The sequence below is a fragment of the Rhinoderma darwinii genome, chromosome 6 (assembly GCF_050947455.1).
Source record: "Rhinoderma darwinii isolate aRhiDar2 chromosome 6, aRhiDar2.hap1, whole genome shotgun sequence".
Classification (NCBI taxonomy): domain Eukaryota; kingdom Metazoa; phylum Chordata; class Amphibia; order Anura; family Rhinodermatidae; genus Rhinoderma; species Rhinoderma darwinii.
In genome coordinates, this window is record NC_134692.1 from 81,524,451 (window position 1) to 81,540,343 (window position 15,893).

The 15,893-nt window shown below is 41.4% G+C and overlaps 1 protein-coding gene across 2 annotated transcripts in view; it reads right to left on the reverse strand.

The window, feature by feature from the left end:
* Positions 1-15,893, reverse strand: part of MYO1B (myosin IB) — a 376,700-nt gene that overhangs the window by 51,950 nt on the left and 308,857 nt on the right. For both annotated transcript variants that reach the window (XM_075829974.1, XM_075829973.1), the window contains 3 exons: positions 10,610-10,696; positions 8,016-8,090; positions 4,279-4,413 (listed from right to left, as the gene is read on the reverse strand). In XM_075829974.1, coding sequence (XP_075686089.1) covers positions 4,279-4,413; positions 8,016-8,090; positions 10,610-10,696 — 297 coding nt within the window. The remainder of the gene's footprint in view (positions 1-4,278; positions 4,414-8,015; positions 8,091-10,609; positions 10,697-15,893) is intronic.

Here is a 15,893-nt window from a genome sequence, read left to right on the forward strand (position 1 = left end):
AAGCTTAGGTTAAATAAAAGCTTCACTATTGCAAGCTGCATTCATCATATACATTCATGTCAGCTGAAAATGAAAACAAGAAAGCAAGTTTACAATCACTACAGGAATGGAATCTTGCCATTTCCTCTATAAAAATAATTTGTACCCATCCACCCAAAAAAAAAAAAAAAAAAAAAAAAAAAAAAAAGAGTAGAAATCGCTGTACATTGGAGCTACACAATATCGGGATCCCAGACAACTTTCTAATGGTGTATAGTGCTTTACACAATACCATCCTAGGACTACATAGTAGGGCCCTGTTCACATCACACTATGGCCCTCCGTATGACGTATTCGCTGGGAAAAGCTCTTTATATGTACCTTCGGTGGAAGTCTGCGATGTATCCCACTGTATAAGCGTACAGGGGAATATGTCATCCAAAGACTATCCCATTGTAAAAAAATGTATGGCGCGCAATATTAGTTTTTCACAGTATATACAGTTGTATGAAATAATGTACGGCAGTCCACTACCCTATTCCATACCTTTTTTTATTGCAGTATACCAGTCCGACAAAGACCAAAAGGATAGTCACTGGGCCTACATCGGGTTAATGGAGAAATAGTCCCGGCATATACCCTAAATGTACATCTCTAACTGTAATGTGAACATGGCCTAGATGGCATGATTTTTTTTTTCTTACAGGTTACATATGGTAAACTTTTTTAGATTTTATCAAGTATTTGTAGACAATACCACCCAGAAGTGGAGTGCAGACAGTTCTTTTTAGATTATATAAACTTGAAGAAAAGCGTCCAGACAAAAATAGCAATAATGACAAGTATTAGGCCAGATTTACTCAGGGAATGCATGTAGTAATTTTCTGTTGCACATTTTATATGAAAGTTTATACAATGACCAGATGTTACTTGTAATTCTATGCTAAAGAATACATTCAAACACTGCGTTAAAGGTGCCATCTGGTTTCAGCAAATTATTATTTTTTTCAGAGGCATAGCTAGGTTCTCCAGCACCCAGGTAAAGATTCAGTTTGTGCCCCCCTTCAACTTCTTTCCTGAAATCTCCTTCCCCCTCGCCATGTTTGCTTTCTCCACCAATCAATGAGGTGTAATTTTTTTGTCAGTAATATAGTTATAATGTAGTTAACATAGCAATATGTTAAAATAAATTAAAAAGGTCAGTGTGCCTGAATAAAACAGACTGTATAACTGAGGCTAATTAGACTATATAGTAACATAATGAAGAGCCTCAACTTATAGATAGTGCCACACAGCCCCCCTGTAGATCGTGCCAAAGCCCCCCTTGTAGATCGTTGCAAACACACCCCCTGTAGATAAAGCCACACAGCCCCCTTGTAGATAAAGACACACCCCCATTTTAGATAAAGCCACAGCCCCTTTGTAGATAAAGCCACACACACCCAGCTGTAGATAGTGGCACCCCCCTGTAGAGAGCATTACACCCCCTACCTTTAGATAGCGTCATTGGGGATCCCTCTAGGTGTGGAAACCCCAGCCAAAGCGTTGCCGACGCTCTGGGCATGGGATTCCTCTCCTGGAGGAGCCCCTGATGTCTCTGTCCATATATGGACAGAGATGTCAGGGGCTCCCTCTAGAAGCAGAATACACGGCCAGAGCGTTGGAAACGCTCTGGCCGGGAAATCCGCTCCAGGAGGAGTGAATGGCAGAGCAGGGAGCAGATAGTTTCCTGCTCTGCCATAATATACAATTGTCAGAGGCGTAGCTAGGTTCTCCAGCACCCGAGGCAAAGATCCATTTTGACCCCCCAACCACTTTCCTGACATTTCCTACCCCCTCGCCAGGTTTGCTTTCTCTACTAATCAATAAGATGTTATTTTTTTTTCACTTTTTTTTTAATGTAACTCGAGCATAAAACCATTTGTACATTTTACAAGCAATTTACTGTAGCTATATAAAGTAGTTAACATAAGAATAAATTAAAAGACAATAAATAAAGAGCTCAGTGTGCCGGACTAAAACAGATTGTATAACTGAGGCTAAAGAGACTATATGGTGACATAATGAACAGCCTACTCTTGTAGAAAGTGGCATACACCCCCACATGTAGATAACACTACACCCCTCCCTGTACATAGCGCCATTGGGGCTCCCTAGAGGAGCCCCTGACGTCACTGTCCATATATGTATAGGGACGTCAAGAGGCTTCTCCAGGAGCGGAATCCCCGGGAAGGGCATCGGCAATGCTTTGGCTGGGGATTCCTCCATACCTCGCAACTTTCAAGTATCACAAAGAAGGACAACCGATGCGGTGCGCATATCAACACAGTAGAATGCCCTCGAGCTTCCACCATACGATATAATGCCCCCATAGATGCCACCATACAGTATAATGTCCACACAGATTTTCCAATGCAGAATAATACCCACACATATGCCCCCATACAGTATAATGCCCAATGCAATTCCCCCATACAGCATAATGCCCCTATAGCTGCTCCTATACAACAATGCCCCTATAGCTGCCCCATACAGTATAATGCCTCGAGTTCCCTCTGCTCCTCCACTCTGAACTAATGCTGAAGCAAGGAGCTGACGGTTCCTTGCTTCAGCATTAATTTCAACTGTATGTGAGAACGCAGACACAGTTGACTGCGGGACATACCCCAGGCCATCCGGGACGGTTGGGAGGTATGATTCCTCTCCTTGAGGAGGAGCCCCTGATCTCACTGTCCCTATATAGATAGTCACGTCAGGGGGATTCCGCTCCAGGAGGTGTATTTAATTGTATCTGCACCTGGCCCAGCGCCCCCTACCTTGTCTCCCAGTTTTGCGCCCAAGGCTAAAGCCATGCCTGCCCCCCTAGCTATGCCCCTGCAATTATATCTGCGTTCTGAGGACGCAGATACAATTAAATATGGTCGTTGTCAGGACCCGTGCCGGGACAGTCTCTATAAATTCGGGTCAGTCCCGGCAAATTTGGGACTGTTGGCAACTATGCCCGTGCCTCCCCGCCTTCTCTTCTAGTTTTGCCTGGCGTACATACCTTGCCTGCCTCACCCAGCTACGCGCCTGTTTTTTGTATAACTACAAGTTACACAATTTTCCAATATGCTTTCTTTATAAATTCCTCAGAGTTTTCAATATCCCTGCTTGTTGTTATTCAGTAGGAGCAATTATTGTTTACTTTCGAGCGGATAAAATTCTGTCCATGGTCATGGGATGGACACACAAGTGCACGGCTCGTTACAGTAAGTAGCTGTGTCTTCTAAATATCCCAGCACCTGTGTGTCCAACACATGACCATGGACAGAATTTTATCCAATGAAAGCAAACCATGATTGATCATTGAAGCGGAGATCTTGAAAATCTTGAGACATTAATACATAAAGTATATTGGAAAACTTTATAACATTCAATTATACAAAAAAGAACATTAATTTGCTGAAAGTGGCCTAACGCTTTCAAGCTTAATTCCTCCACAAAAACTACTCCTCACCATCCTAACAAAACCCCTTGCTCTATGTATATTCCCAATTTCATCTAGTTTAAGCACATATACTCCTAACTTAGCCCAGAGCTAGAAGCCATGTTCCATATCTGCTTCAGGCCTTATGAAATAAAAGGTTAAATAGTGTGAAAGTCCCTGCAAACACTTGGCATAAACACACACTGCACAGCTGCATACACTCCAGACACAGACTCTGAACACCTGCAAAGCCCCCCATAGTAGTAGTCACTCTCCACACTAACAGTAACCCCCTTAGTACCACACACATAGTAATGGTGTCCCCACATAGTAATGGTGTCCTCTGTCCCCTCCAATGGTAATAGTGCCCCCACACAGTATTGGTGCTAACTTAATGCCCTCTAACCAAGTATTTGCGCTCCTTAGTGCCCACTATACATAATAGTGCCCACTTAGTGGGTGGTCCAATTCGATAAAACAATAAATTTGAATAAATGACTCTAGTGGTAAATCCTCAGAGTAGGTTTTATAATGGTAAAATCACTGTGTGTTAGCTTTGTTTCCACTCTCCATAAAAAAAAAAAAAGAGAAAAACACACCCCCCTTGGCAGTATGTGAATTGCATTTGTCAGCAACATAATTTCTCTCTTGTGCATCATTATTGGCTTCACCAGTCAGCATAAACCATTTGGCAATCCCCCTATGGCTTGCACACCTCTTTTGAGCTCCAATGCTGCAAATAATTATTTCCCCATAATCTCCTAAACATGAACACACTGGAAACGTTAAAACCATATGATTACAACTTTCCAGCTAAATCAAATGCATACCCTCCACAGATGGAAAATCCTCTTCATTTCCTTGTGTGTTGCATCCAAAAAGAGGTAAGGTCTTGTTGGCCAATTGTTGTCTATGGGCGATACTGAGGGAACCTTATTCTTCATTTCCAAGAAGTACTTTTGCATCTGTGATAGAGTTAAATAAAATAATAAAAACAAAAAGTATTTTGACAATCTTGAATAAACTTAAACCGTAAAATCTCTCCCTTCACTTAGCAACCTAATTATAAATCTGTGCAGAAACCCTTTATGCTTCCCATAAAGTGGACATTAATTTTCCGTCCATCCAATTTGCTTCGGGTCCACCCCACAACCCACCCACATCCGCTGTCATAGGAAACATGAATAAGTCAAACTAAGCATACATGAGTATGGGTCATCGGAAGGAATAACTGGCAGCCAAAAAAGCTAAGGTGTATGGTCACCGTTCGCTATGGCACTCCTAATGCTCCCCAGATGAAACCAGAACAGGTTATTATTCAGTTACAGTTTTATCAATGGAGAATCTCCATTGAAATGTTTTGAAATACATGTATAGTTGGTGCATCATGAGCTGGAACATTGACTGATATGACAAAGAAAAATGGAGAGCTTATACGAATATGCAGTATCGGACTGGACCACTGCCGCCTAATCATGTAGGCCATAGGGGTGCCAAACTACTATATGGAGGGCACAAGGGGGCCTAACTACTATATGGAGGGCACAAGGAGGCCTAACTACTATATGGAGGGCACAAGGGGGCCTAACTACTATATGGAGGACACAAGGGGCCTAACTACTATATGGAGGGAACAAGGAGGCCTAACTACTATATGGAGGGCACAAGGGGGCCTAACTACTATATGGAGGGCACAAGGGGGCCTAAATACTTTATGGAGGGCACAAGGGGGACCTTGCTACTATATGGGGGCACAAGAGGGACCTTGCTACTATATGGGGGCACAAAGGGGACCTAACTACTAGGAAAGCATTCCTGTGTAGAGAGGGCACTATTGCTTTGTGGGGCCTAAAGGGGACACTATTACTGTGTGGGGGCACTATTATTATGTAAAGCACAAAAACAGGGTACTATTACAGTATGGGCACCAATAGTGAGCATTATTTTGGTCTTGGGCACTATGGATAGTGAGTTTTTGTAGAGGATGAGGAATAGGTGGGAAGGTGCTGGAAAAGCGAGTAGCCAAAGAGGTTTGTGATGTAAATTTTGCAGAGGCTATTCATGGCTGGAAGAAGTCGTCATGGCATTCTGGGCCAGATGAATAAGAAATAGGACAGTGAATGACTCCAATATGAGAAGACATCACCAATGAGTCTTTGGATTTCACTGTACTGTATTCACTTATATGGTCTGCAGAGCTCCTGTGTAGAACTAGTATCTACCACTATATGGTCACTGTATGGTGGTAATATTGGTCTTTGGTTTACTACACACTCTTTACCACACACTTCAATAAACAGATTTTTATTGATCCAGTATACATCTAATCATTACATACAGCAATGAAACATTGCAAAGAAAGCATTGGGATAAGGATCACATTTTTTACAGAAAAAAAAAAAAGGAAACATACAAACAAACAAACAAAACTCCGGATCCAGACGACAAATTGACCACATATTCGACTAAGGTAATCATAAGAGTATGTCGGAGTAGGTAGAGTCAGTCCATTGATCCCATAAGGAAGTACGAGCGTAGGACCCTTGAATAGAGGCAAAAGCTTGTTCCATAACACAATTATTGTTAACATATAAAATCACTTCACTCATACTAGCCACTTTTGCAGATTTCCAGTATTTTGCAATCAATATTTTTGCAGACAGCAATACACGAAAAAGTACGTTTCTGACACCCGGCGAGAAATCCACCAATCCCACATGCAGTAGGGCTAGGGCAGGGGCGAGCTGAATGTCAACCCCTAAAAGAGATCGTAAGAAATGTTCTACTTGCTGCCAAAAGCTGGACAATACTGTACACTCCCAGAAAATATGGAGGATGGTACCCTTAGAAGTGAGGCACCTCAAGCACCTATCTGATGATGTTGGATATATTCGCGACAAACGACTAGGAGTGTAATAACACCTATACATTATTTTCCTAGACGCTTCCAAATGTGTAGCGCACTTAGAGAGAGAGCAAGCTAGATTGAAAGTGGCTTCCCAATCCTGCGTATTTATAGGGATTCCCAGATCTCTCTCCCAATGCCCCAGACAAGGAAATTCCTCCCGAAGCAAACCCTCACACAATACCTTATAAATTTTTGATATCCCTTTGCATGTTTTATCCAGATTAGTGAATGGCAATTCAAAAGGCGTTTTAGGGGAATCAATCAGAGGAGGCAATCTACTCAACAAATGACGTATTCTAAAGAATTTATAGAAATCCCTACGGGGTATGTTGTACTTCAGACATATATCATTAAATGCCATTAGATGAGTTCGCTCCATAATGTCAGAAATACACTCAATGCCGGACAACAGCCAATTTTGGATATCAATATCAGGTATCAGAAGCGGAAGCAGTCGAAGAGGAAGATCAGAAAATCTCACCGGGATTATAGGGTGAATAACAGTAAATTTTTTCCAGACCTGGAGCCCTGCATCAATCGTTAAAAAAGAAGATTTAGATATTTTAGCACCAGTGGACAATAGCCACATGCGCGCTTCTACAGAAGATCCATCAAGTAATTCCTTTTCCATAGAAATCCAATGTTTCATAGGAACTTTAGTCTTCCACATTCTGGCTTGATCCAAAATTGCTGCATAATAATAATGAGTCAAGTTCGGGAGACCCAAACCCCCTTTAATAATTGGCTGGTATAATACCTCCGCAGCTACTCTAGGGTGGGAGTTCTTCCATATATATTTATTAATTATACCTTGGAGTCTTTTAAGATAAGATACCGATAGCAGAATAGGTACATTTCTAAATAGATATAGTATTTTTTTGAGGATCATCATCTTAACCGCAGAGATTCTCCCTACCCATGATGCCTCATACTTCATGTACTTGGATAAGTCTGCTTCTATCGCAGATACCAATGGTATATAATTATATTTATATAAAATAGAGGTGGGATAGGTAAGTTGTATTCCTTAGTATGAGAAAGAGTGCTCAACCCAAACAAACGGAAATTTCTTCCGGAGAGTCAAAAAAGAAGACGAGAAATATTCATACTCAAAACCATAGACTTGGTAACATTAAGCTTATAATACGAAACTGCACTAAAAGCCTCCAATATCTTAGAGACCTCTAATAGAGATGTCTCAGGGTCAGATATAGCAATGAGCACATGATCCGCAAATAAGCCAATTTTATGAGATATATCCCCCACTGTTATCCCACTAATAGCAACAGATGACCTAATGGAAGTAGCCAACGGCTCCATCACCAAGGTAAAGATGAGTGGAGATAAAGGACACCCTTGTCGAGTCCCATTGGTTATGTTAAAAAATTTTGATGTACATCCAGACACTTAAGAGTGGCCGCAATATTTGCATATAGCTGAAGGGTGAATTATTTCCTCTGGTGGGCCCAAAGTATTACAGTCCAACACTGGATGTGAACATCTTATGATTAACATGACGCCCCTACTTCAACTTTTAAAAGAGGTACTGCAAAACAAGATCTTTATAAAGGTACTCAACCGGAGACCTTGTGTGTTCACTATAGTAGTAGTTCCGTAATGCTAAACATTTTTACAGTATAATATGTATATAATACTTACTATTCTCTGTATTGTGAACTCATAAATCTTCTTTCCAGCATTGGCACGGAAAAATTTCCTGTAGTCTCTACGTACCTAAATATTAGAAAAATAAGCAAAGTTAATGGAAGGTGTATTTGATTAAGAGGGTCCTGGCACAAATCAGAAGAACAACAAGAGTACTGCAAGTACTGCAAGTACGACCACAGAGTATTCTGGGAGAAAGATCAAAGGACCCAAATTGGTTAGTTGCAACTTGCATTGTCACAATCCATTTGACACATAGAAGACCACATACACAAAACATAAAACATCACAAGGCTAAGTTTCAGGAATGTAAAACATATGAAAAAATACTTGTGATCGTATAAATGTAATTAAACATAGAGATAAAGAAAACTTTGAAATTACATGCCAGAATAAAACTCACATGAGCAAATTTATCAAAATGTTCTAAGAGAAAAACAAAAGCCAATAACAACCAGTGCAGCTTTAATTATTCCACACCAGTTTGAAAAAAAATGTAAATTGAGCTCAGATTGGTTGCTATGGGTCACAAGAACAGTTTGTCAGTTTGATTGTTTCAGTCATTGTATTTAAATGCAATGTCTGTACCTACATATGATGACTTACTCTTTTTTATTATTATTTCATAATGAAAACAAAATTACAAAAAGTATAAATTATGCTTTTGAAAAATACTGAAATGTTAATGTAAGAAAAAAAAAAAAAAGAGGTCCTCTGCAATATAGAATACTTTCTCTGCGTTCCTTGACGTTATTATTACAGTGACTTGTAATAATTATGCCTCAGTGATGTCACTTTGAAATTTATGGTTAAGAAAATCACAAATCATAGGAACACACATCCTATACCTATAATTTCATTGAATTGCATATTTTTCTTCAAAGTATGTTTTTCATTTAGATCTCTATGTTCCATGATAATTAAATATCTACACGGCCCTCTTGATACTGAATTAAACCCATTAAGTAATGATACGATCACATGCATTTCAGGTACTTCAAATATACAGGTGAGAAAATACAACACATACAGCTAAAGAAAAAACAGTACACACATCAAGAAGAGGACTAGATATATTATACGTTAAAAATAGAATATTGGAAACAATACAGCCCCCGTATAGATATGGTTGGGAATTCCTAGTCATGAGTCTTAGAACCCTCTTGACAGAAATAAGGAAACATCCAACCGTAGTAACTGCAAAGCCCAGAAATCTCAATTAGCTCTAAAAACAATAGTATTGTAGATGCACTAAATAAAGCAATTTGTAAGGTCACTAGTCTTGTGAAATAAGAATTGAATAAATTGTGTAATAAGAATAGTCATGAATCTGCCTCTGGTAATATCACCCACAAATAAAATACAAGATGTTAGTTCATGCAGCATGTATTTGAGCGGATACCTACATTAGAAGCATTGTATGAGTGAACACCAAGTCACCAACACTTGGTTTCTGGCATTCCATACATTTCACATCTAAACAATTGTTAAAGGAATAGTGTCATCACAAATAATTTTTTTATATGTTAAAGATGTTAGTGCTTTAATAAAAACGTTTATATTCATTTGTGTGTTTGTGTTTTACTGTTTCTTATTTTTACACTTTTTCTTCCCTATGGGGGCTGCCATTTTTTGTTCCATTTCTGTGTGTGTCGATTAACGACACACACAGACATGGAGTACGGCAGCCACAGTCCCATAGGGACTGTGAACGGCTCCCGTCCCATTCACGTCCGTGTACGGCGTCTGTGTGGGAACTGCGCATGCGCCGCTCCCACACAGTCCTATTCTAAATTGGCGCCGTCCGGCGCCATTTTCCTGTGGACCGGAAGTCGCGGCCGGACAGTAATATTACTACTTCCGGTCGCGGCTTCCGGACTTGTGCACATGGAACAGCGGCAGCAAAGGGAGCGGACGGGCCGGAGGGAGCCGCGGCGGCAGGAACAGGTAAGAGATTTCAATGTATGTTCGTGTTTGTGTGTGTTTACTACTGTATGTAAACCTACTACACTGTGGGTTACCTCAAAAAATGGCGACACACAGTGTAGGAGGTTAAACCTTTCAAACCCCTCGTTTATCCCGGCACTAGCCAGGATAAAGGAGGGGGGGATGCTGAGAGCTCACTAGAGCGAGAGCTTTTAACCCAATGTTGCAATGCTGCAATTTTGGGAACTAGCTCCATCTAGTGACCAAAAATGGGTAGTATTATAAATTAGAAAAAATTTATAATATTTCCTGACTCGCGAAAAAAATAAAAAAAATTTGAACAATGTTTAATCACCCACACACTAAATGTTTAAATTTTTAAAAAAAAACATGTTTTTCGGGCAACACCATGCCTTTAACATGGTTATTTGTGTGTCTCCATAACATATAACACAATGTAAAAGGGTCAACCTCTTCTTTTACATGAGATGAATAAAGTACTTAACAGATCTATTGACCTATCCCTACACAGTCATCAGCTTATGTACCATGCTGATAAGTGTGAAAGAACCACAGCAAACAAATAGACATGAACAGGAAACAACCAATCACGGATATTGGGGTTAGTGATAAATTGATTTTTACATTGGCAGAGGAAGTACCTTTAGTCCAAGCCAGTAGGCCCAAATGACTGCAACTGCATGCTTACGCCTAGCCTCCATCTTCAAGCGTTTCAATTCTCTCCGAGCCTAAAATGTTTAGAGATTGAGTGGAAACATAGCTGGAGACAGATAGTAAATTCACCAAAAGAGTAGTCCCCAAATAAGAAAGTATTCCAAAATACAAAATAACAAATGCGTGTAGGATTGGGGACATTAGGCATCAGTCTAATGTTACACTGCAATTGGGGGGATGAAGAACTGAGGCAGCATATCTATTCTATGCAATCAATGCTCTGCAGCTTAGATACATGGCTGGATAGATGAGCCATGTATTTTTTCATTACATAATATTCCTTGAGATTTGCCAGGAGCATCCAAGTATGGCACGTATTGCACAGCCTTTGTGTTGTATTCAAATGCAATAAATGTAAACGGGAAAAATCATAATTAGTTACTAATTGTTTAAAATACCAATTCATTTGTTAATGCGCCCAAAACAAAATTTGCAATTTTAGGCCATTTTCAGATGGCCATAATGCAGGTGCATTTTAGTGTCAGTTTTACAGCTGCAATACCCAACTGAACTGGACAAACATCACCATAGAATCCTAAAACTCAGTAGAGCCCCTGGAGGTCTAATCATTGCAGGAATATAGGGGTGCTAAAATTCATCACATTACAAGTGCCTACAGTTCTAGCCAAACAGAGACAGAGTTGTCACCTTGAGTGTAAAGTTTTGAGACGGAGACAAATTTTGGTTTTCCCAAAGTTTGTGGCTTCAGCTTTTATAGTAGCAATTTGCATTACCTCTAGATTGTTATGAAGAGTGATTAGATGAGTTGCAATTAATTGCAAAGTCATTCCTTGCCATAAAAATGAACTTAACCCCTTCTCGCCACAGCAATTTTTCAGATTTTCCAATCCCGCTTGTTTAACCCATTAAATGCCTTGGTCAATAGCGACTGCAACATTTAAATCGTTAGAGAGAGGGGGGAGAAAATGACCCACTCTCAAAGCCCATCGACCTCCCCACGACGTGATCACGGGGTGCCGATGGTTGCTATGGCAGCTTGGGGGCCCAATGAAGGCCTCGAGATCTGCTATCTTTGTGCTCCTATTATGAACACTCTAAACACGGATTAGTCAAGAATGGGTAGCCATGAGTCAGGATTTGGCCCAGAAGCGAATATCCAGCATTCCATGGCCAATTGCAGAAATCTTGAAAAAGAAGGGTCAACACTGTAAAAATTGTGTCTTTGCATAAACTTGATGTATTTGTCACTATGCTTATAACCCCTTCCTGTCGCAGCCATTATTCAGATTTTCCCTTTCGTTTTTTTCCTACCCACATTCCAAAAGCCAGAACTTTTTTTATTTTTCCATCAATATTGCCGTATGAGTGTTTGTTTTTTTGCGGGAGGAGTTATAGATTTTCACGGCAGCATTTATTGAACCATATAATATAGAGGGAAACTGGAAGAAAATTCTTTGTGGGGTGGAATAGGAAAAAAACAGCTATTCTTCCACCTTTTTTTGGGGGGGGGTTCCTTTTTACGTCATTCACCGTGCAGTAAATACTGCATATTAACCATATTCTGCGGGTTAATAAGATTACAACTATCCCAAATTTATATCAGGTTTTTTTTTATGTTTCAGCACTTTTACAAGGAAAACACTCAAATTTGAGTTTTCCTGCCATATTCCGAGAGCTATAACTTTATTTTTTTTTCTGTTGATTGAGTGATAAGAGGGCTTATTTTTTGCGGGACGAGCTGTAATTTCTATTGGTACCATTTTTGGGAACATGAGACTTTTTGATCACTTTTTATAAAAAAATTTGGGGGAGATGAAGTGACCAAAAATATGATTCTGGCATTTAAATTTTTTCTATGATGTTCACCGTGCGGGCTAATGATATATTGAAATAATTCCGACTTTACGGATGCAGCGATATCAGTTATGTTAATTTTTTACATTGTGCTTGGGGGAAAATGGGATTTTTAACTTTACATTTTTTTTATATATTAAAAAAAAGCAACTTTATTTTACTGTATTTAACTTTTTTTTACTAGTCCCCCTAGGGGACCTGTACCAGTAATAATTGTATCACTTGCATGATGATTTACTGCAATACTAATGTATTGCAGTATATCGTTATACTGACAGTCTCTTCCGGCAGGGCTTCATTAGAGTACAAACATTGCAAGCTGGGGGCCTTCATCAGGCCCCCAAGACTGTCATGTCAACGATCGGCACCCCACGATCATGTTGCGGGAGAGCGTTGCAATGTAACAGGGGGCCACCCCCGTTTCTAAACACTTAAATGCCGTGGTCGCTATTGGCTGCGCCATTTAAGGGGTTAAACGGACAGAATTCCGCTCATTACACTGAAGTGTTGGCTAGAAGATACAGCCATCACGCTCGTTCTATGGAGCTGGCTCATCCCACGAGTCCGCTCTATACACCCCCTTTCGATGTGCACCGTATATGGTATATACGGTGGATGATGGAAAGGAGGTAACTGTACTTCCGTATACCATAGAAACATCGGACTAAAAGATCTAAAAACACTGAAGCAGCAAACTTTGAGAAAACCAAAATTTGTGTCAGTCTTTTGGCCGGGGTAAAACCATAGCCTGAAGGTGTCCACTAAAAATCAGCGCAGATGTCAGATGTCATTGTATCAAGTGTTGGAACTTATGGGACAATATAGGGAGAAAAGATTCTATAATTTAATTTCACTACATCTTTAAAATTATTTAAAAATTATGAATAACCTTAAGTGCAGCAGAGTATATAAGGGGCAGCAAGGTATATAGGGGCAGCAAGGTATATAGGGGCAGCAAGGTATATAGGGGGCAGCAAGGTATATAGGGGCAGCAAGGTATATAGGGGGCAGCAAGGTATATAGGGGGCAGCAAGGTATATAGGGGCAGCAGGGTATATAGGGGGCAGCAGGGTATAAAGGGGGGATCAGGGTATATGGGGGCAACAAGATATAAGGGGCAACAAGATATAAGGGGCAAAAGGATATAAGGGGCAAAAGGATATAAGGGGCAAAAGGATATATAGGGGCAGCAGAGAAAATATAGGGGCAGCAAGGTATATAGGGGGCAGCAGGGTATGTAAGGGGCAGCAGGCTATATAAGGGGCAGCAGGGTATATAAGGGTAAGCAGGGTATATAAGGGGAAGCAGGGTATATAGGGGCAGCAGGGTATATAGGGGCAGCAGGGTATATAGGGGCAGCAGGGTATCTAGGGGCAGCAGGGTATATAGGAGTAGAAGGGTATATAGGGGCAGCAGGGTATATAGGTGCAAAGGATATAAGGAGCAAAAGGATATATAGGGGCAGCAGGGTATATAAGGGGCAGCAGGGTATACAAGGGGCAGCAGGGTATACAAGGGGCAGCAGGGTATACAAGGGGAAGCAAGGCATATAGGGGGCAGCAAGGCATATAGGGGGCAGCAAGGCATATAGGGGGCAGCAAGGCATATAGGGGGCAGCAAGGCATATAGGGGCAGCAAGGCATATAGGGGCAGCAAGGCATATAGGGGCAGCAAGGCATATAGGGGCAGCAAGGCATATAGGGGCAGCAAGGCATATAGGGGCAGCAAGGCATATAGGGGCAGCAAGGCATATAGGGGGCAGCAAGGTATTTAGGGGGAAGCAAAGCATATAGGGGCAGCAGGGTACATGGGGCAGCAGGGCACATAGGGGCAGCAAGGCACATAGGGGCAGCAAGGCACATAGGGGCAGCAAGGCACATAGGGGCAGCAAGGCACATAGGGGCAGCAAGGCACATAGGGGCAGCAAGGCATATAGGGGCAGCAAAGTATACAGGGGGCAGCAGGGTATATAGGGGGCAGCAGGGTATATAGGGGGCAGCAGGGTATATAGGGATATCACGGTATATATGGAAGCAGCACGGTATATAGGGGAAGCCAGGTATATAGGGGGCAGCCAGGTATATAGGGGCAGCCAGGTATATAGCGGGCAGCCGGGTGACATATAGCGGGCAGCCGGGTGACATATAGCGGGCAGCCGGGTGACATATAGCAGGCAGCCGGGTGACATATAGCGGGCAGCAGGGTGACATATAGCGGGCAGCAGGGTGATATATAGCGGGCAGCAGGGTATATAGGGGGCAGCAGGGTGTATAGGGGGCAGCAGGGTATATAGGGGCAGCAGGGTGTATAGGGGGCAGCAGGGTGTATAGGGGGCAGCACAGATTTCTTCATTTTATCTGTTCTACTTTAACCCCTTCCCGACATTTGACGTATCCATACCCCAAAGTCGGGTAGGGGAAGTATGGAACGGGCTCACAGAGTGAACCCGCTCCATACGATGCCGATGTCGGCTGTATGTTACAGCCGACACTTAAGAGTAACGAGCGGGATCGTGATCCCGCTCTTTTAACTCGTTAAATGTTGCGGTCAATAGCAACCGCAGCATTTAAATCATTAGAAAGTTGTTTTTTTCTGTAAAAAAACTTTAAAAAAAATTAAAAAGTTAAAAAAAAAACCTTTTCCCATTTTCCCCCTAAAGCAGAGTAGAAAAAAAAAATAAACATAATTGGTATCGCCGCATCCATAAAAATCGGAACTATTACAATACATCATTATTTAACCCGCACGGTGAAAGCCGTAAAAAAAATTTTGTAAACGCCAGAGTCTATTTTTTGGTCACCTCACCACCCACAAAAAAAATGAAATAAAAAGTGATCAAAACGTCGCATGTACCCCAAAATGATATTATTAAAAACTACAGCTTATCCCGCAAAAAATAAGCCCTCATTGCACTTAATCGACGGAAAAACAAAAAAGTTATGGCTTTCAGAATTTGGCCACACAAAATAAGTTCTTTTTTACACTTAGGTTTTTACTTGTAAAAGTAGTAAAATATAGAAAAAACGATATAGTTGGTATCGCCGTAATGATATTGACCCACAGTTGTTTTAACCTCTTAACGCGGAAGGACGGATATATCCGTCCTCAGCAGCTGCTAGCTCGCGCAGGAGGACGGATATATCCGTCCTGTGATGGCGCGGGTACTGTCACTGTACCCACGCGATCAGCAGCAGGAGCACGGCTGTTATACACAGCCTGGCACCTGCTGCAACTGCCGGAATCGAAGCGCGCTCCGATTCCGGCAGTTTAACCCATTAAATGCTGCTGTCAATAGTGACAGCGGCATTTAATGTGTTTGACAGAGGGAGGGAGCTCCCTCTGTCACCCCATCGGCGCCCACGCAAACAAATCGCGGGTCGCCGTCGGGTTTCCATG